Consider the following 22615-nt stretch of genomic DNA (forward strand, 5'->3'; position numbering starts at 1 on the left):
TTTAGTGCTGGAGAAGCCATTAAACAGCATTAAAAAGCAGGACAGCTGCAGAGGGGACCTGGAAAGGATCAAAGAAGATGCTCCCATCTTCTTTGGGTAGGGGAAATGTAAAGGGTATCTGGAATGATTGTTGCAGATGAGCTCTGGCCTATGGGGCAGATCAGTGCTGTAACTCAGTGGGGATGCACTTGGTGGTCTTTGCCACCTGGTTTCATTCTGTGGAATCCAAACCATAGGGTTGATAGCTTTTTCTTGACCTGCTTCCCATAGGGAACTAAAATGATGCCAGGGAGCACACTGAGGCCCATGAGCTGGGATGGAATCCCAGATCCTGTTGTCCACATCCAGAGAAGGTACTTCAATACCCTGAATTTCTTTCAGAAGACATCAAATGAAACACAGAAACAGAATCATTTGAGTTGGAAGGGACATTTAAAGTTCATCTAGTCCAACTTGCCTGCAATGAACAAGGACACCTACAGCTCAGTCATGTTGCTCAGAGCCCTGTTCAGCCTTACCTTGAGTGTCCTCAGGGATAGGACATCCACCACATCTCTGCATAACCTGTGCCAATGCTTCATCACCGTTACCATAAAAAACTTTGTCTGATATCAAAATCTCTCATTTTAATTTGAAACCATTTCCCTTTGTCCTGTTGCAGCAGACTCTTTACGTCTTTCCTGTAGCTCCCCTTTAGGTACTGAAAGTCTGCTGTCAGTCTCCCCCTAGACTTCTCTTCTCCAGGCTGAATAGCCCCAACTCTCTCAGCCTGTCCTTGTAAGAGAGGTGTTCCATCCCTTAGATCATTTTTGTGATCCTCCTCTGGATGCACTCCAACAGGTCCATGTCTCTCCTGTACTGAGGACTCCACGTCTGGGAGCAGTACTCCAGGTGAGGTCTCACCAGCACAATGCAGAGGGGCAGGATCACCTCCTATGACCTGCTGGTCACAATGGCATGGCTCAGCACTTTATCTGTATTTTATTTAAACGTTGTCAGTTCTTGGTAGAAGAGTTCTTTTAGAGTTTGCTCTATACTGGGTCTTTAATTAAGAAAACAATAGACTTGCACCCAGAACTACACAGATATGACTTCCAAGCCTGCATGTTTATTCACTCCTGATTGTTTTGGAGTCATGCTGAACTCTTCCTGTTTGAAGAGTCAGAGTAAGAGGGATGGTTTGTTTCTGTGTAAACACTAAATATTTTCCATGAGTTGTTTTACCAAATCCTGCATTCCCTGTTTTATTAAAGGGGGAGCTTTACTGGGACTTTGTGTTAAGTTTGAAATGACGCGTCTTTCTACAAAAAATAAATAAATAAATAAATATTTTGCTACTCAGTAATGTCCAGAGATCCTTCAATTACAATTAACTAAGAAGTTGCTTGGGGTTGACACACTATTTTCTGCCCTTCCGATTGCTGTAATAAGTGAGCAAAGAGAATACGTAGTGAAGAAATGCCAGAGATGTGTGCTTACAGGCAGAGTCTGTTGTCAGGCTACACCCACAACTTTTAATGACGCAAAAATACTACATTTCTAAAGATCTGTTCCAGTGGCAGCTAAGTAATTTTAATTTAATTTTAATGTGCATTTAAATGTCATCTGCACTTTCAATGATCCCAGCTTGCTCTCCAAGTCCAAGACACTTGATATTTCTGATGCCACGCACAGCCAGAACAGCACAAGGGATGAGCCATGCAAGCAGCTTACTGCACATTATGACAATCGCCAGTTATACCACACATTCCTCAACACAATTGACTTTGTCTTCTTATGTGGTAGCTGTGGTCTAGAAAAGTCAGTCCTCAGAGAAAACCCATAAAGGCTGATGAGGGACAGTACTTATCTATTTATCTCAATTTTTATCAGGTCTCTTAGGCAGAATACAAAGCATCTATGTTCAAAATCCTTTTTTTTTTTTTTTTTTTTTTTTTTTTTTTCCCTAGGAGATCTGAACACCTACAACCTATTTCCTAGAGAGAGAGAGCTGTAATTACCATATTCCTGAGTTTAACATAAAGGTATTTTCTTGGGAAATTCCACTGTATAAGTAGTATAAGTAAAGTATTAAGTCAGCAAAAAGATAATGATAATCATGGGATGAGTTTAGTGATATCACCTTTCAGTGAGGACCAATGGATCCATTCTTAGTGGCACTGAACATATTCAAATTCAAAATAATTTTCTGGGGAGACCTCAGAAAGTGACTTATTGCTCTATGTTGCTCAGGCAAGACTTCCGATTGTTTCTGATACTAGAGATCATCATAAGCCACTCTTATTACTTCTTTTTAATTGGGAATATCCCAGATCTGGTGTGTGGGTGTAGAACGATTCAGGCGACTAGTCTACTTCCTCACTTTGAATCATTAGATGTTTCCATCAAACATCTTGCACAGTTTTATTTTGGCTCTCAGGTCCTTATGTTAGCCCACAGTATCTTCTTGTTTTTTGTGTCCGGCACTCAGAGAGCTGAGACATGGAGAGCCTTCATACACTCCGTAAATAACAAATGTGCAAGGCTGTGGTGTGTTATGTGACAGGAAATTGTGCTTGCTAGGACTTGTGTGAAGGTTAATAAGGTTTGATTTAGAGTTGAAAGAACAGCTCCACTCCACATCCCACTAACGTGCTTGTATAAGACTTCTGTAGCCATGCCTACATTGCGATGTCATCCAAGCAAGCAGGACCCCCATCCTGACTGAATCCACCAGGGAAACTGCCATCACATCAGAAATGTAAATTAGGAATCTCATTTCATTCTTCTTTCCCTTCCTCACAGCCCTGAAGCCTTGGAATCTTTCACGTTCTTCAATTTCAAAGTCTATAGTATTCAAGTATTATCCAATGGAGAACACCCTGCAGGTAAGGAGATATAGCACAATGTCCTGGGATGTTATCAAGCATTTCTCATTTACAGTCTTGGCTCCAAACTACCTGACAGTGAACAGGTTAAAACATGTGACAGCAGATGACTGAGCAGAAGACACTCATTTCTTGGAACAAATGGTTGCAAAACAGAATTTGTTCAATGAAGAAAGGTACAGGAGAACCTTCAGGGCTGTAAGAGAAAGTACAAACACAGAAAACAACATGCACTTACATAAGAAAATTGTTTTTGTAGAACAGATGAAATGCTTCTATTGTGTTATGGAAAAATTAATAACATAGGTTCATAATAGAGATAAGCAAATCCATCTGTGCCACAGAACTGCAAGGTGAACCGCAGAACTCATTTTACAAGCTCAAGTGTGAGACAAATGGCAGAGGCAGCACATTAAAGTAATTACTTCTTTATTAATCGTGAATAATTCTTATGTTCCTCTAATCAATTTTGAATTAATGCCATCTCTCTTCTTGTATTCATTGAACCAGGGTTTACTTAAGTACAAATAGCAGAGACGTCATGCACCTCTTTTCAATCTGTGTTTAATATGTGATGTGTCTTGCAAGTAGACCCAACTGACTTTGGAAAAAAATAAATTACTCTGTTTTAAAAAGCAATTTTGGTTAAAGGATGTGCTGTTTTATAATAATTGTTAACCTGCATGAAAAATTCAGAGGCTTAGCAATCAGTTACTGGAAGTAGAAGCTAGCTGGATTGTTAGGGAGATTCACTTTACTCTTGCCCCAGATATTATCATTTTGGGCTTAGCGCATTTTCCTTATGAGAACAATTTGACCAGAACGTCTTGTTCTGTTCAGTGGCCAGTTTGGAAAAAAAGCAAGAAAATATTTTTGATTCACGAAGGATGTTTGTGTGATCATTTTTATGGTCTATGAAATACCAGGTTGATTCTCCTCCAAACTCAATGTTATTTTTTTGTGTTCAAACTTTTAGTTCAATTTCTGAAGTAGGTCTCTGAAGCTCTTCCATTCCTCTCTAAGCATATTATGTAGCTATTTTCTTTATAGTTAGTTCCTTGTTCTCCATACTGCTTTACTTCTAATCATCATATTCTATATGTTTAACCAATTTTCCTTTGATATTGCTTTAAAAGCTTTTGGGGAAACCAAAGAAAATACAATCTAACACATTTTCATTGCCTATAAAGCATTTCATCAGCCAAAGGTAGACAGTAAGTTCATTTATCGTATTCATTTGTTTAGTTTGTGCCATATTTACCTCATATTTTAGTAGATTCCATGCTGGATTTTGTTATCTTCAAATTCACCTAATGTTTTACATACTTATTATGCTTGGATTAACAGGCTTTTTCCTCTCTGAATCAGTATTCCGCCATTTCCAACATGGGCCTTACATTTACTTAATTTTGGCAATTTCATGCCATTCCTTTCAACAGACTTCTTCCAGTATGTGCTTACTGACTTTTTGAGAGATTTTAGTTAATATATTTTGCTCTGTATTACACTTCAGCTCTTAAAAATGTGGTTTTCATCTGGTGTTTGGTCACACGTTCTGTGCCAGTGTTCCTATGAAAAGCAAGGCAACAATTTTGCTTCCAAGCCATTCCTAGAATATCTTAAAACTCAACCCATCTATACACAATGTCTTGCTCTCTTCTATTTTTTTTCAGTCTCTGTGTGAAATTGACAGCCTTCTTCCTATTAAGTTTTCATTCCGTGCTCTAATTTGGTTTGACAGCTTTTACTTTATCCCTACATTTCCTAATCTCTAAATTAGAGCCTTTTTTAAAGCTTGTATTCTTTCCCTGAGCTTCAGGCTTCCAAATGACATGCTAAGTACAATTATTCTCTGCTTCTCATAACCACAATAGATGGAGACAGGCACTACCAGAATGTGCCTCGACCCACTATTATCTTAACTCTTGTGTAAAGCCATCTGTTTTTCATCCCTTACCATAATAGCAAAACTGAATGACTATGTTCTTAACTTAGATAAAATAATTAAGCATCTACATTTATGACAGATTTATCTTAGATTTGACCTGTCTTCTAGCCCTTGCATTTATTACCCAACTTTTATTTTTTTATTAATTTTTAATTAAATTATTACTCTAATATGCTGAAAAGCTTCTCTGGGATTTTGTTTCTTGCTTAGTGAAATACTTTTTTTTCACCTTTGACCCACAGAAAATGTGGATCTCTTCTCATCCAAGTGCCTTCACTTTTTAATCCAGCTGCCTTCTATCTGATTCCTTGATTTTGTCCAGTTTAAGTCATGACACTATTTCTGGTCTGTCAGTGCAATTCCCTTTCTGTAGTCAGCTTTTCCATAATATCCTTGTTCTTAGCAAAGCCAAGGCCAAAATAGCAGTACTTCATATGGAGCCAATGACTATGAGTAAACACAGTCAACTATAATATTATGTTCATCTGGTCCATGAAACTGCTAATAGTATTTGTTAGGAAGTTGAGACCCAGCTGATGAAAAAAAAAAAATAGTTTAAACCTGTGATCATCATTTTTAGTCCCATGTTTTAGTTCAAGCAAAGAAATACACTTTTCTTTCTAAGCCTTATACATGTGATCTATGGAAGTGTCTACTTCGGGATGAAATGAACCACATTCTCCATACAGATATCCTTTAAAGACAGACATCCAACATTATAAGAAATTGATCTCCTGAAGTTTTGCATAATGATGGCTTCCATAACTTTCATTTCTTTAAAAGCTTTACAAATAGTATCTTCTGAATATACCCAGGGATCTCAGCCAGGTATTCAGCTGCATGGAATTTTCATTCAGAAAGATAGTCTTTTATTTGAAATAACTTTTCACCTGATCTATTCATAGTGCTTAGGTCTATCTGAACTCCTTTTCCTCCTTTTCCCTTCCACCCACAATGCACATGCTTCAGTAATTATGTTCTACTCACCTTTATTGTTCTGTCATGCTATTGCTGGTTGTCCTTGTATTCTTGTTCTGAGATACTATCTATTGTATTTAAAAGCATTCAGCATTTAAATGCCTCTCTCTATAGCCAGAATTTAAGATGAACTCAGTTACAAGATTCAGAGTTAAAATTCAGAAGTGCTCCACCAAAAAAAAAAAATAAAATAAAATAAAAAAAAAAGGAAAACCAGAAAAGTTGGTGAGAAAGAATAAGATAAATAAAGTAAGACAATCAAAAGGAAGAGAAGCGATATGTTTACTTGTAAGTGATTGTTTAAGTAAGAGAATCTCCCTTGTACATATGTTTTCAAACTGTATTTGAGCACCTAAAAAAGTTGTTGCAGAGTCAGGAAGCCTCTGAGGTCACTAACGCCCTTGGACAAATAATGTAAGAGTGTGAGAAAAGAGAATAAGCCCAAATTCTTGCTTGCATTTGTTATCCAGGGAGCTAAAAAGGAAAGGCAACTCTTGGAGTGGGATTATTCAGTTCTCTATCATGATAGCTATTGCTGTTACAAAACAATGAAACCGCTGAGACAGATAGGTGCTGCATGTGGAATAAATTCAGATTTACAGATAGGAAACTGAAAGCTTTTATTTTGTGTTTATTACATTAGTTGGCCTTAGGTACTTCTTCTACAGAAGTGCCTTTTAAATAAAAATTAAAAAGTTCAAATCCAATGGTAAAATATTCTGTGCCAGAAAATGAGACATCAGTAAACTCCACATTAGCTTCTGGGTCTAATTCCCATGTACAGGCATGGCCTGGGGAGAAGAAGGGGATGATGTGTGTGGGGCCAGTATGGACTAGCAGCTGCTGGGCAGGTGGGATTTTTTCCTGGGTTTCAGATCTGTGCTACTTAGCATCCTACAAGCAAAGCCTCTGTAAATGTCCAGGCACCCCTGTCAACAGCATTAAGAAAAGACATGACTGTCTGGGGGTAAGGAGGGCAAGATAACTTGGATGCAGGGGAGTATGAGTCACACCATGCTCTCCAGGACCAGTTCTTGAACCTCTTTATGTACTAGGTGTCAAAGAGTTTGTCTAAATGACACACCAAGTGGATTTCAGACAGTAAGGTCTGTGCTGTCCCACCTGCACTGGTACCAATGTCATTATTTAAATGTGATGTCCCTGTCCCTCCGACTGGGGGATCTCTCATCCAAATGTACTTTTTCAAGGAAATTCCTTGGAACCACTATTGGTCTCAGATACTACTCAGGAAGGTCACTGTCTAGCTTTTCATTAGATAGATGTGATTTTCAGAACATTCCTTCATCCTAGTTGTGTTTTCCCATTCTTATAGACTCGTATCTTCTGGACATGTATGTTCAGACCTTATCAGAATAATTCTGCAGGTATGGAAGTGGGTACGTGACTGCTGCAGCAAAATGCAAATACTTCTAGTGCTCTTTGCTCAAGAATTAAGCCTCAAGCAGATACCAATAATTGAATCATTCTGCTAAATAATCCGTAAACACTTGAGTCATGCATCATTTTGATGCTCTTAAGAAAGAAATAACTTGAAGAAAACTGATATGAATTACTGAGTCAAACTCATTTTCCTGCTAAGTTTTCTAATCCTGAAATGACTGCTGTGTTGGCATACTCTGCCTACTTCAGTAGCTGTGATTATAGTGGAATATTTTTTCTAGAAAACTTCCCAGAGAAATTAACTAAATGGGTTTCTTTTATTGTCATGGGAATTAGATGCCATAGGATGATGAAAATCCCGTTGCACTTTCTGCATATATCTTTGTTGTTTCTGCAAATTTCTTTGTTAAACAGCACCAGCCAACACTCTTTGCCTTTTCACTATCTGTAACAATAAAAAATCATTTATTTTAATTGAGCAGATTGAGTCTCCCCTAAAGTGCTTGTGAGCAGAACTTGCTACTGTCCATGTTTGCCATTCTCCATGCCAACGACTCTGTAGTTAACATGACAGCTAGTTGGTTTTGGCAATTTTACTAAGAGGAAAAATACAGAAATATTTGTTCAGCTGCACTAAAATGTTGTCTCTTGTGGAAAGATTTCTCTCCACCATAATGGAGAAACTGAAGAAACCAAGAGTTGGTTAGTTCTTTGTTAAAGGAGTTATATCAGGCAGTTTAATCAAATTGCTCTCCTTAGATTCCTCTTATTACAGCAATGGGCACTAAACTACTAACAAAATAGTCTTTACAGAAATAATAGCTTTTAGGTTAATTCCATCCTTAATCTTCTGAGTTTTTAGCACTAATGCACAGCTGTAATGACTATTTCTAGTCCTCTAAAGGAGTTTGAGTGCATAAAGATATCCCTTTGTGTCCTCCCTTCAGATTCTACTATTATATTGGAGGAATCTCCTCCTCCTGCTCCCTTCACCTGGAAAATATCAAAATTATCTCCTCTCCAAAGTCAGTTGAACATCCAGAAATCCCATTAAATTTTTTGAGGAAGATTTAGGACAGACAGAATAAGCCATGCTATGTAAGTAGGTATTGTAGTTATCCAACTCTTCTTCACAGTCTGTCTTTGTCCATGCAAATTGTGTTTAAGTTCTTTCTGCTGCCTATTCCAGATGAAACCACAGGCACTAAGGTTTATGCATTGCTCGCCTGCTCTAATGGATCAAAGAATCATAGAATTATAGAGTCACCAAGGTTGGAAAAGACCTCCAAGACCATCCAGTCCAACTGTCCACCTATCACCAACATTTTATACTTACCCATGTCCCTCAGTACAAAATCTAAATGTTTCATGAACACAATGTCATTATTTCCACCTAGAATTTATGTAGTAGCTTTTATCAAACTAATCCATTTCCATTTACTTTTGGCTTCAAATACATTTCAAACCCTTTGTGTAAGTCAGTAATAAGATGCTATACCAATATGGCAACATATCAAATTGTGCTCCAGAGACTTTTTCTGAGTGAATCTAAAGTTCACACAAATAGTCCAAAGGAAAGTATATTTTACAGGATATTCCTGTACTGCCTGAGACAGTTATAAACCCATGCTTTGCACTGCAAATCCAAAGATCATCAGATCCTTCAATATACATTAACAATGTGAAAAATTATGTAAAATATGTAAATAAGATAGATAATGACTTATTTCCTGTGGACATGTGATATTTTTAATACTATTAAACTAATCCGATTACTGTTTTTTGTTGCAGGCATTCATTTACTACATACAAGAGATAAAACAAAATTTATTGTCAAATTTCTAGGCTTTTCTTTCAGTTGAAAGGAGGAGAGGGCTTCAGAATCAAATAAAAGTTAAGATTGTTTAATCAGAGCTTAATTCTGAGTGTATCAACTAATAGTTTCTGTTGGAAAAGACTGTTGTAGAGGGGGCTTAGAAATAATTATTAAGAAGCAGGTAAGGCTAGCCAAAATTTTTCCTAGTACCATAATAGTAATTTGAAGCTGTAGATTTTGGTATCCAGCACAGCCATGAGACCGCTTCTAGTTGGTCTTTGAAAGACTTAGTTCATCTTACACAGCCACTGAGAGAGTGTGATACAGTGGATGACATATTTCATGGCTAGAAGTGCATGTAGGACTGGAGATCAGAATCATTTTATTAGGAGGTGATTATGGTAGAGACAGAGAAGATGTATTGACAAATTTTGTGTGTATTGTAAAAGCATGAGCTAGGGAAAAATCAGTCCTTAAGAACAACACAACTGACTATTGTTTCATTCCTCAAACTGTGACTATCCACAGAACTTTGTCCCATCCATTTTCAGCTGAACTCCTTTTAACATCTCTGAGAACAGTTTATGAGGTCTTTAATATCTGAAGCATCATCCCTAAAAGATCTTGATGAGAAAATACTGTGATCAAATCTTACAAAACTATAGTGAAGCAACATCCTGATGAGCTTGCTTCATACTTTTTCAATTAGCTGTAGGCTACTATAAGTAAATAAAGCTCCGGATAATCCCTTCCAAACAAGTCACAAGCCTTAAAGTTAGCATGAAAAATAATTTAATATCTGGAAAAAAACCTGTTAATTCTTTCTATTGAATATGCAAGATTGGCTCTTGAACCGGTAGTGCCAGATGAAGAAACTGTTACTCACCAGTCCCACTGTGTAAAGCTGATGCCTCCCCGGCATGCTTCATTCAGAGCATTGTGTTCCTTTGATGTAATCAAGTTGTAAAGGCCACCAAAGTTTTCAGACACTGTTTGTCCTTAGTCAAGTCATACTTGCTGTCTAAGGGTCAGTGTAGATCGCTACAAAAAGTGGTGGTCATATAGATTAAAAATAATAATAATTTAAAAAAAAAAATTAAAGTACAGGAAAATATGAAGATGTCAAAGAGCTCCAAGTTTATTAATGTCATACACCTCAAACCACTGCTACCATCGTAGTCACATAGAGCTTAAGGCTGCATCAGTCACTTGGCCAAGTACATTACTTGGTGTTTAAAATGGCTATTCAAGTCTCTGCACTTGAATAACTAAATATGTTGAACCTACTGCAGGTCATATGTATCCAAAAGATTTCCTTCTTAAGAAGTATTGATTCAGAAACCATGTTTCACATGTGATCTACACATGAAAGATAGCAAATATTCTATAAGCTTCCACTATTAAAACACAACATGTACTGAAGACCAAGATTGCCAACAGCTGGTTGCCTAAATTTTCAAGTGGTAGCAATTACATACAACAACAGAATGGCAGCAGCATCTTCCCAGAGTACATCCCTGCTCTCCCTGTCCATGTCCAAAGGAGTCAGAAAGTTCAGACTTCTGAAAGAGGTGTCTTGAGCCTCAGTATAGTATAGTATCTTTGCTGTATATCTAAGTCAAATTATCAAAGCTGTATGCTTTTTCCTGTCAGCACAAAAAAAGAACTTAGAACTTGTTAGAGACTCTAGGAAGGACCAAGTTCTTCACCACTCCCTCTTCTCTACCTCTTCTTAATCACTTCATGGTAATGAAGTGCATTACAATGGATGAAATAACAGCATAATATTAATGACATGATTCATCTAATCACCTAATGAAACAAGTCAAATACTTAAGCTGTAGTTAAGACATATGATGGTATATACGGACTTGTTTTCTGTTCTACAAAAACAAGAAGCTTCCGTATACTTTCTAGGGGTTAAATGATCATCACCTTAACTGCCACCCTAAAGATGCTTGTTGATGGACTTAATAATAGAATAAGAATCAAACAAGCTGGGTCCTTATCCATGAAAGTGAGTGCTGTGGGAGAGGAAAGGGGTGCACATTTACCGACCTTTTCAGCATGAAAGGTTGGATCACGACCACATTTCAGTTTCTTCCACGGCTTGCCGTGTTGGGACATTGGCATAGTCTAAAGCTAGTAGCTGCCAGGATGGTAAAGAGGAAACAGTGAATTAATTGTGTCTCACAACCACAGTGCTTCCTGCCTCACCCATTGCTCAAGGCCATGTCTAACTTCAGATTATAGTCCCAGTAAATTGCCAATTATGAAATGAGAGGTCACATATAAGGTGCTAAATTTCAAGATTTGGTATTCCAATTTCTTTACTGCCAACCTCAAAATTATGCGGCATTCTGAACTTCTTGTTTAATGATCAGCTAATCCCAATCACTTCATGAACATCTTCATAAGAAAATAAGTCAGAATTCAGTGGGAGGAAATGACATGCAGCTTATGAAACTTGTTTATATAAATCAGCTAAATAGAAATGCGTAAATGATTTCAGTTTTGTTATTGTAGATAATACTGAAGGACAGTATGCCAATACAAAAAATATATCTGAATTCCTAGTTAATTAAAGTCAGCCACTGGGCTTATCTCTACATGCTGTCTCTCAGTTTGCAATGAAATCTGGACAAAATGCCCAGCTGAAGTAGAAAAAAATGAGTTTATTAGGAGCAGTTGTATATAATAAAACTAGGATGAAAAATCTCCACTAATGAACAGAAGTACAGGAGACGAACAAGTACCAGACAAAACTGTGCTCTTCAACTCAATAGTTACTTCAGGCTTATTTTCAATAGTCTCAAAATACTGTCATCCAGAAATAAAGTCTTTCACTTTTCAGACAATATTCTTTGATTTCACTGACTTTTAATAGCAAACCTATTTCTTTTGTTTCCATGTGGCAAAGGTAGAAACCCCAGTGATTCCTACAACAAAATTCCCCAAACTGTTTTAAAAAGTAAAATAACACAAACCCAACAGGCAAATTAGAAAAGCCAGAGGGTAGAGCACAATGCCCTAGAGTTATTCAGAATATATCCCATTTCTGTAACGCTAATTTACTGAACCTCATTAACAACACAAGCAATTATTCTTTGGGAATATCCAAATGAACATGCAAAGCTCTGTTAAATTTTCTGTTTGTGTACGAACCCCAATCACTTCCTTGCTTTTTTCCAGTTGTTATCTAGCTAACACTGGCTCATATAATGATACAAAGGGCTTTTGTCATTCACTGCTAAGTTATTGCTCCTCAAACCTCAGAACATCGCCTGTGAATTTATCTTCCAGATCTCTTCAAGTGGAAAAAAAGCAGCATCCTGAAAGATGCAATGAAAATCCTTCTTTCACGCTTGAATACATCCAAGATCTTCATAGTCTATCCTGCTTATTTGGCACTAGCTGGGGAGAGTTTAGAAGCACTATGAGGGAGGAAGAGGTGGGAGAGAAGGTATCTACAGTTCCTTCAATAAATTTAAGAGGTGAAATCATAGGATATATATATCTAGTTTCTTTAAGCTTCCTTTGACTTAAGAGCCATTGTTTATACAGTTAATGGCAACTGTTTGTATGAGTACTTTATGTGTGCTTCCACTTCTTTCCACAAGTGAAAACTGCCAAACAAAACTGGCATGACACCTCTGAGTGGAATTTCAGCTGCATAAAAATAAGAAGTGGCAAAATTCCCAGCTAAAATTTTGACAGATCTACTGAAATCCTGGCACTTGGGCTAGCCCTCATAAGATGATGTGAATTATGCTGTCAGAGAACAAGCAGTGGTGGTTCTGTGGTGGCAAATGCTCAGTCCCGCTGCAGTGGTCTTCCTGGGAAAGTACCCACACAAGTCCCTTAATTCAGTGATTAAGGCACACGCTGGTGATAGGGGACGTATGAGTCTGAGAGCAGATGGGGTGAGGGAAGAAATGAACAGTGTTGCTGAATTCATCCTGGATGCTTTGCTGCTGTGTAAGCATCACCACTGTGTGATCTCTAGGGCAATCAGTGGGCAACAGCCACCCCCAGGCTCAACAAGGGAAGCTGCCTCTGAGGGCAGAGGGCAAGATCCGTGACTTGTTGGGTTTTACCTGTAGGTCCAGCGCATGAAAATGCTCTTGTCAAGAATGAAGTACTTCTGGGGTCACAAGAACCCATGCAGGGCAGAAAGCACTACGGGAAGTCATTTCTTCAGATCATCCCATGTAAACTGCAGATGTGCCTTGTTGATGGATCTCCCCCATGTTCACTGGCCGTATGATTGTCAAGCATACTAAAGCTTTGATTAGAGCCAGAAAACAGTTCCTGCTTACATTCTGTGGTACCTAAAGAGCACTCCTTCATTTGACCCCTAAAAGCTACAAAGGTCTTTGCGGCCAGCAGAAAGAAGGCAAGTCCTTTCCTGGATATGCATGCAGGGGAAAAGCAAAGGCTTGCTCACACGCCTCAGTCATGCAGGATGCCTCACTGTGAATTTTCCCCACTTGTGCTGCCAAACGCACTGAGAAGGCAGCAGCCAGCCCTTCCCCAGCACTCAGCTGCCATTCCGTAAGTGTCAGCACAGGCATGGAAACAGCACAACAGGAGGAGCTGTAGCAAATCAACCTATCGGCAGCCCTGCAAAAGTCAGCAAGAAATAAAAGTTTGCTGAATATTAGAGCGGGTTTGCTAAAAGGTTTATCGTCTGGGTTTGTTACATCTAACTGCTTCATCTCAGATCTCTCGGGTGCAGCAAGCAGAAAGTTGACAAAAGATGTAGATGAAATCAAAGAGGATAACTTCCATATGCTAACTGCTGCTGCTAGGTACAAAGAGATACAAACACTGTAATTAAAATGTTCATGCTTCACATCTGAATTTCTTTTCAGAAATACAAACACCACACGCTACAAATGCAGTTTGTATGACAAACAGGCAAATGTTTACCTTGTTGCTGCCAAAAGGAGAGGGCCCAGTATCCCATCTTCATGCCTGGCTGACCCCTGTTCCCATCTGTGCTGTCCCACCCCTCCTTTGTACTGGTGCTCTGCTCATGCCATAAGGGAACCAGAAGAAAACAATTACAGTTCATTTTTGTGGGGTGCATTTCTGTGGCTTCAGCCCTTTGAACCAGATGCCCTGAGGGTTCACTTGATATTAGTGGGCACGGGGAAAGAGCAGGAATGCTGGCCAGGATGGGAAGAGCAGGAGCACGCCTTTACAACAGTGGTGAGCTCTTGGCAGAGCCACCCTCATCCCACTGCAGCCTCAGACAGAAACATTGGTACCTTGGCTCAGTGGTTCAGGACCTGGGCTATGACCAGGTCAGGCACACAGTGCAACCTTCTCTAGCCCAGCAGTTCAGCTCCAGTTGCCTTTGGAAGGAGGCCATGCCCTTTCCCCGGGCCACCTTGCAGACTGCAGAGCTCAGCTGCTGTGGTGCCAGGGTTGTTTTTTGAAGCTTCCAATAAGTTTGCTTTTTCTGGAAAAGTGTTTTTGTTTTTTTTTTTTTTACCTTCTTTTTCTTATGATCAAAACCAAGCTGATTATTTTTAGGTCAGTTTTCTCCTTTTGAACTTACATTTGGGCACTAAGTCAACACATGGGACTTCTGCTTCAAAAGACAGTGAGAAAGAAGTTGTTGTGTGATGGCTGTTCTGCAGCAGCTGTATAAAGTGTAATGCACCATGTTCAGAAAAGGAATTGGCGGGGGGGTAAGGGAGGGAGAGGGGAAGTAGAACTTCCAGCAAATCTAAGAACTTGAAATCTACAACTAAAATCATTGTCATCTTCCACCTAATTTTGGAGATGCATTAATATTTTTTTGGAACACTCCATACCCCCAGGTAGTCTCTAGGGCAATTTCTAACTTCTTTAGCAGTGAAAATACCCTTGTCTGATGTTCTGTGTAGACCCAGATACGATCTGGGCTGCTTTACTGAGACCTTTACATTGTGGTGTGTGGGTTTCGAGGGGTGAATATGGGAGAAAAAGAAGACATAGCCATAAATCTGTGATTCTATGGGAGAGGCAGCAGCACAGGTGATGGTTCTGTTACTGTTCTTGGGTTCTAGGGCTGCTCAAGAGGTGAAAATAAATGGATCATTTGTTTTATGGTCTATATCACCGAAACTATCAGACTGAAGGAAGGAATTCATTCCCAAGGTGCTGAGGTATGGCACAGGTCCCACACTGTGAAAGGCGAAGTCTGTTTTCTGTAGGTCTCCTGCCAGGTGCCCCAAGGAATCATAGACTGGTGTCCCTCACAAAGACCAGGTCCCTTCAGCACCTCTGACAAACGAGGCAACTTTTATCCAGGTGATCAGTTATAGAGTTAGATACCTGCAGGCTTAAAATACTGGTCCAGCTTAGGAATGACGGGGCACAAAGAGTTCTGTCCGGTAATGCGATTGCAAAATCATGGGTTTTCAGGGAAGGTAAACGGTCATGTGTTAGCCTGCTTCTAAAATGAAATTTGTTTTCTGTGTTTCTGTGGGAAATCAGAGGATGTTATTAACTGAGTCATGCAGCTGTTGACTTTAGCAAGCAGGCAACTGGTATAAATAGAGAAGCACCAGTGAGCCTTGGACAGAAGAAGTGGTTGAGAGGTCTTCTTGAGAGGGCTCTGTCCAAGGACAGAGAGGCAGAGATGGAACTGAAGATGCTTGCTTTCCTGGGGTTACTGTGCGTTTCATGCTCGCATGCTTTGCCAGTGGCTCCAGAAACTGATAATGAAGATATCCAATTTGCTCAGGTAAATTCTATAGACAAAACATAGAAAATGATTTACTGAGAAAAAATGAATATAATGATGCTGTGCTAATGATGTGGAATATTTCACTAACAACTCTTTGCCTTTGAAAAGAAATATGTATGTTCTAAACTGTTTCATTTTCTTCCCAACAGAAATATCTGAAAAACTTTTATGATTTTAAGGAAGATAAAAGCTCTCTATTTAAATCAACGAATCTCAACCACATGGCTGACAAAATCCGAGAAATGCAGTCGTTCTTCGGGCTGGAGGTGACCGGGCAGCTGAACCGTAAGACTATGGACATGATGAAGCAGCCCAGATGTGGAATCCCAGACGTCCGCTCATACACCACCTTCCCACAGAACCCTAGGTGGAATAAGGAAGATGTGACATATAGGTAACATACATTAAAGCTTGTTTCCCTGTACATCAGTTTTGTGTCTGTCAGGCAATTCCAACAGGTTCTTTGCTACTGCATTCTTGCAAGAGCCTTGTTCAGGGTGACAGTGCCAAGAACATGGGGAGCATTTGTGGCTTTTGCATTACACTTCCAAATACTGATAAAAGAGACCAGAATAGGAGCCTAAACTGGTTTATTAAGAGCTTACTAAATAATTTAATCAGTGGATAGAAGGGTTGCAACTGAGAGAAAATGTTGGGATTTCTGAAAGGTCTGAAAGAAAACTTTGAAATCTTTCCCTACTACATAAGCAGATAACCAGAAAATAAACAACCCAACATACAAATAATAACAATCAATGCTTAAAATATTTGACCTCGGTACTGTGTGCCCTAGACATAGTTCTGGTTGCTTTTAATTCCTTCTGTCTTGTTTTACAGGATTTTGAATTACACTCCTGACATGCTGCAAGCTGATGTGGACGAAGCGATCGCAAGAGCCTTCCAGCTCTGGAGCAGCGTCACCCCTTTGAGGTTCACCAGGCTCTACAGTGGTGAAGCAGATATAATGATCTCCTTTGCTTCTGGATGTAAGGGACCCCCTTGCTGGGGAATGATAATTAATTATCACTTTTTCTTGCCGAGCTGATGGAAAGTTTCACTTATTTTTACTTTTTTTATCTTAGTTCATCGTGACTTCTATCCCTTCGATGGCCCAGGAGGAACGCTGGCTCACGCCTACCCCCCCAACAGTGGGATAGGAGGAGATGCCCACTTTGATGAAGATGAAAACTGGACCAAGTTTACCACTCAAAGTGGTAAGTTGCCTTAAAAATTGCATTGCTTGTCTTTTATTAGATAGTGTTTGTCTTGAAAACACTGTGAAGTAAAAGGTACTATGGCAGAAATTCCCACATTTGCTGAGATGTGAAATGTCAGTGTAACTTAGTAAAATGATTGTGCGTATTCTGACCTGTGCTGCAGTCATGACAGTTCTCTGAAGTTAATTCATAAACTATAACTGCAGCACCTGTGAATAAAATGAGATTAACATGCAACAGCAATTGGATAATCATGACATTGCAGGGCAGGGAATTTTGGCTATCAGGAATGACCTTAAAATTTGTAATAGTGAGCTCTCAATTAAAATAAATAAATAAATAAATAAATAATCGAATTATTTAAACCTTTAAATTCTGCAAAGAAATAAACGGGCCACGAATTTGTTGCTAAGCATAATTTTGAGATTTTCTGGTGTCCAGCAATGTTCAGGGGTGATATCAGAGCTCACATACTACTGGCCTTCCTGCAGTAGTCACCAACTGAATTCCATGCACTTTACGATACCTAAAATAGGACCAGATTATTAAAACATTCTCATCCAGTTTTCATTCTTCGTTAACATTAGAGTCTTTGATTCTTTGCTGGCAGGAACGTTTCTGCAGCATGAGCAAGCAATGTTCCCCAACTGGCTCCCCTGTGAGCAACAAACATTCGTAATTGGAAACTCATTTCTTTTCCAAGATTTTAGAGAATCTCTTAACTGGACAGTTAAAATGTCCTGTTTTATTAACACCACGAATGAGAAGTTAGAATGTGTATCCCACTGTCATGAAGAAATTTTGTTTAGTGTTTGTTCTCTGTGCTGGATTTTTTTTTTTAGGGTACAATTTATTCCTTGTTGCTGCTCATGAGTTGGGCCACTCACTGGGTCTTGGTCATTCCAATGTCTTTGGTGCCTTGATGTATCCCATATATATGGCCAGGGATACAAGAAACTACAGGCTTCATCAGGATGATATCAGCGGCATTCAGGCCCTCTATGGTAAGCAAGAGGCGTAGTTTTTGTTAGCCAATGGATAAGTGTTTACAATGAATTTCTCTCAACAGCTAAAAAGTATTTATTTCTACTGCAGGAAGGATACTGAGGTTTTCATTTCCTGATTACATTTTGTGCAAATCTCTCAGACTCTTTGTGGCTAAAAGTCAATATTTGCAACATGAAATCTGTGGGACTGTGTCCATGCCAGTAAAACAAAATGTTTAATCTTTCTTTAAAGCTACCAGAGGAAATAATTACAGCCTATAAGTGCAGTGTTAACTCTCTTGACATCCATAAAGGGATGTTCATATGCACAACTGCTACTTGATATTGGTTTTGCTCTACATTAATCCCTGAGCAAATGCAGTTTGAGCTAGCAATAACTTGTCAAAGCAAAACCATGCAAGAGACAGTTACCAACACAGATAGCCAACTTAAGTTGCACAGTTTCCACTGGCATTCGCTTACTAGCTGAGTTATAAACTCAACTGTACATTAGGCTCAGTAGGGTACACTCCGAAGCTCTGCAATGCATAACTCTATTTCACCATCCAATTTCACATTTATCTGTTTCCCCAAGGACACCCAAGGGAATCTCTTCCATTTCCAACAAAAGCATTTCCCCCACAAGAACCAACGGAAATGGCACCTACAGAAGCACCAACTCAAATTTCACCCCGGGAAGAACCAACAGAAATAGCACCCACAAAAAGACCAGAGGACTGTGACCCTCATTTGACTTTTGATGCTATCACTACTCTCCGTGGGGAAATTCTGTTCTTCAAAGGCAGGTAAGTGATTTCATTTCTACCAGCACCTGCTTCTGGGGCTCACAAAGGTAGAACATAATGTTCATTTCAAGGAATTTATCTTCCTTTGGTTACAAGGGAAAATATTTCTTTCTGCAAGCAGTAAGGCAGCTTTGCAAATTTTTACTAGTCCAGCAAGAGCTGGGTGAGTAACATGGTTTACTGACAGGTGAGTAAACTCTTGCAAGCCATCATCCATCATCACTGTTACAGTTGTGCAAGGCTGAATAATCCCAGCATCACTCCTCAGCCTGCAGCTAGTTCATACACAGCACTTTCCTCATCACACCAGTCCAGGTGTGGGTCATGGAGCTGTGGGAAGTGCCGCTGGTGTCTTTTGGCAGCACTCTGACCAAAGGGTGCACAGTGAACTAGAGCCCAGACCTGCTCATAGAGAGACCCTGCCATTAGATGGCCCTGCTTTTTCTGTATGTTGTGACACTGAGCACTGTAACAGGGGGTTGGCAGTGTGCTTCCACTCTGGAGAAAGGGGACAGCATGTCAGGCCTAGAGTTTCGTTCACTTCTTGGGTTGGTGACTGTGTTTCAATTGAATAAACTTCCCTTGATGAAGTGGGCCTGATTCATCTTCTAAAGAATGTGATGAAGAATTGTAACTTAAAAACATAGGGATGGAAAGGAAGGAGGAATTCCTCCTTACTTTGAGTTTTAATATATTTTTCCAAGGATGTTTAGTGAATCTTTGTAACCAAATTGAAATTAAGAACACAGCTGTGCCAGCCCATGTGGTACACAGGGAAGACATTCATCAGATAGTCATCAGCATTAGCACAGGCATCACATGTTGATGGGCAAGCCACCAGAGTCTTGATGGAGTACTCCATAAGGCAAGTATCTCTAAGTGGCACTGCTTGAGCAAAGGTGTTGTGCAAGATCACCTGCAGAGATTCCTTCAATATCAACCATTCTGTGATACCAGAGTAACCAATAATAAAGGGGAAATGTCTGCAAGACAGCAGGGCGAAGTGAAGCACTCCATACCAGAAGGGGTGATGGCTTTGTCCAGTATTGAGAACTGGCTTCAGCATCCAAACAGTAGCATTTTAAGTGTATTTCTGTCCCACTGATCTCATAGTCAAATATGAACACTAAAAAACTGCTGATTTTGTTTCTATCAGCTACGTCTGGCGCAAAAGTCCCTACTTCTCAGAAATTGAGCATGACACCATCTCTACATTCTGGCCATCACTGGCAGCTGGCTTTGACGCTGCTTATGAGATTGACAAGAAGGATCGAGTGATCTTTTTTAAAGGTATTTGTCTTACATTTGCATCTGTGCTTTTTATGAATTAATAAAGCCGTGGTAGAACTACTAGCCTGTATATGTTGTGTACGTTATCTGATAATAATGGAAGGAACATAATAACAACAACATATATTTGTGTGCCTCTGGTGGCGCAGTGGTGTAAGGTGCTGCTTGCAACACCAGAGGCCCAGGGTTCGAATCCCCCCTGTGGCGCAAGTGGCAGAAATGCTGCTCTGCTACACAGATGGGCTCGAATCCCGGGAGTTGGACTCGATGATCTCTAAGGTCCCTTCCAACTCACACGATACTGTGATACTGTGATATTCTTAATATTTAAACCCATTTTTACTTTCAAAATGCTATTAATGTCATTAATTAATGCTGATCCCAGCAGTCTTTTACAATATGATGTTACTCTTGCTGGAGAGAGCGATCAGAACTGAGACAAAACTCATTAAAGGTTCCAAATATGCCTAAAAAGCATGCTGAACTTCAGCCATTGGGTGTTGTAATATCACAATGAGTGTTAAAACTGAAAAATGCAACATCCAATATTTGAATATATCAAAGCTGTGTGTGTTCTAAAGGGACATCTTCTCATCCAGATATATGCTCTACTTAAGGATCTTTACCACACAGAAAGCTTTGATGGAAAGTTCTGGGGCTTTGATAAAAAGTTCAGCCTCTTCAGGGATCCCTACTAATATTTTCTGTTTTTCTTGACAGACAACCAGTACTGGGCTGTCAGCGGCTACAGAATAGAGCCAGGTTTCCCCAAGCCTATTCAGAACCTGGGCTTTCCCAGAAGCGTTAGGAAAATAGATGCTGCTGTTCATGATCACAATACCAAGAAAACCTATATCTTTGTAGGCAACAAGTACTGGAGGTAAGGCTAATTCCTCTCTTGTGCAGCAGATAATCAAGACAGTTGTCTTTTAAAAATCAAGATACATAAGAATTTGTATAGTAAGTTTGTAGCCTCTTGTCAGTCTTTTTAGCCAATAGAATGATAAAATCAAAGGCAATTATTCATACCTTTTATAGCAAAAAGTTTGTAAAAAAAAAAAAAAGTAGACATCAGTTGTCTGTTATCAATCTGCAATTAAGATACACAAGCAAATGAGCATGTTTATCTGTCAAAAAGCATTACTACATGAAATCAGTACAAAATTTAGTACAAAAAGCCGATGTGAGTAGTTTGTCATCATTTCTTGCATTCAGGATCTCTTAAGGGGCAGAGACACTCTCTGAAATTTGTAAGTGAAGGACCTATCAAGAAAGCTATGAAAGGAGATCAAAATATTGAGATTTTAAAGAAACAGTTCAATGAAGCAGTAATATTTACCCTAATAATATAACTGTGAAAATCTTATCCTGTTACACCAAAATTGACATCCAATCATGAAGTCAGTTCTTAGGTTGGATACTGTCAAAGTGAATTAATCAATTTGAATAAAGAGTTAAACTCATTACTAAGCACAAACACTGACCAGCCTTGTTATCAAGCTTAGGGAATAGAGCTGATGCTCTGAAAACAGCCTTGCTCATGACAGTAAAGATAACAATTTTACACAGGATTTATACAGTTCAGTGAGTTCCCTGTACAGATGTGTCTGATTAATTCCCCATCAGAGTAGGCTTATTTAGTAAAAAAATCACCTAGTTTTACCATTAAATATTACACTCTTTCTTCTTTTCATTGATTTCTTTATGCAGTTTTGATGAAAATACCCAATCAATGGAAAGAGGATATCCAAGGAAAATAGCAGCTGACTTCCACGGAATTGGCCACACCGTTGATGCTGCCCTTCAAAACAACGGTAAGTAAATAAAAATGGAAGTGAAAGCAAAATAGAAGACCATAAACTGATGAAAACAATAAAAAAAGTGCATGTATGTTTCAAATATGAAACATTTTTTTTTAATCACCCAGGAAAATAGAAAATGTGGATCAATAAGTAAGCAAAAATTATATACTAATTTGCTATTGCTTTGTCCTTCTAATTCCAGGATATTTCTACTTTTTCCATGGATCAAATCAGTATGAGGTTGACATCAAGAACAAGAAATTTGTCCGTAAAATGAAGAGCAACAGCTGGTTTGATTGCTAGAAATCTCCAACAATAATGGAAGTTTGCATTTGCTCCAGAAATGTTCTTTTTGTGTTCCTCGGCTATAACCAGCATCATTCAAATGTTATTGTCTGCAATTACGGTCTATGAAGAATCTAATTTAAAATTTTAATAATGTAAAACTTAATGTACAGTTTTAATTTATTTTTCCAAGTATTTATTAATCAAACTTGTTTTGAGTAATAAAAGTATTTTGCTGGAGAATAGCAATGCTTGTGAGTTCTGGTTCACTTCTCTAGTGACAGTGCTCCCAGGATAACTGCAGACAAGCCTGAATGGAGCCAGCATCCCATTGCCATTTTCAGAAGTGCTCAGGGAAGTTAAAGAGAATCTGAAGCTGCTGGGCTGTTTTGAGGCACAATGAGAAATGACATGAGGGACAGACTGGGGAAAGGACTGCACTTAGGAAAGTTGTGAGAGGACAGAAGAAGTAGAAAC

At 39.0% G+C, this 22615-nt stretch overlaps 1 protein-coding gene across 1 annotated transcript; it reads left to right on the top strand.

Annotated features, from left to right (window-relative positions):
* The first annotated feature begins 15601 nt into the window (after nt 1-15601).
* LOC140252221 (interstitial collagenase-like) lies at nt 15602-22376 on the top strand. The gene is made up of 10 exons (XM_072336600.1): nt 15602-15749; nt 15902-16146; nt 16590-16738; nt 16835-16966; nt 17812-17973; nt 18551-18761; nt 19918-20051; nt 20772-20931; nt 21762-21865; nt 22056-22376. Exons 1-10 carry the CDS (start codon nt 15645-15647, stop codon nt 22154-22156), a joined length of 1503 nt encoding a protein of 500 aa, XP_072192701.1. The 5' UTR covers nt 15602-15644; the 3' UTR covers nt 22157-22376.
* Nucleotides 22377-22615: the final 239 nt, after the last annotated feature.

This window comes from Excalfactoria chinensis, chromosome 1 (genome assembly GCF_039878825.1).
Source record: "Excalfactoria chinensis isolate bCotChi1 chromosome 1, bCotChi1.hap2, whole genome shotgun sequence".
NCBI lineage: Eukaryota > Metazoa > Chordata > Aves > Galliformes > Phasianidae > Excalfactoria > Excalfactoria chinensis.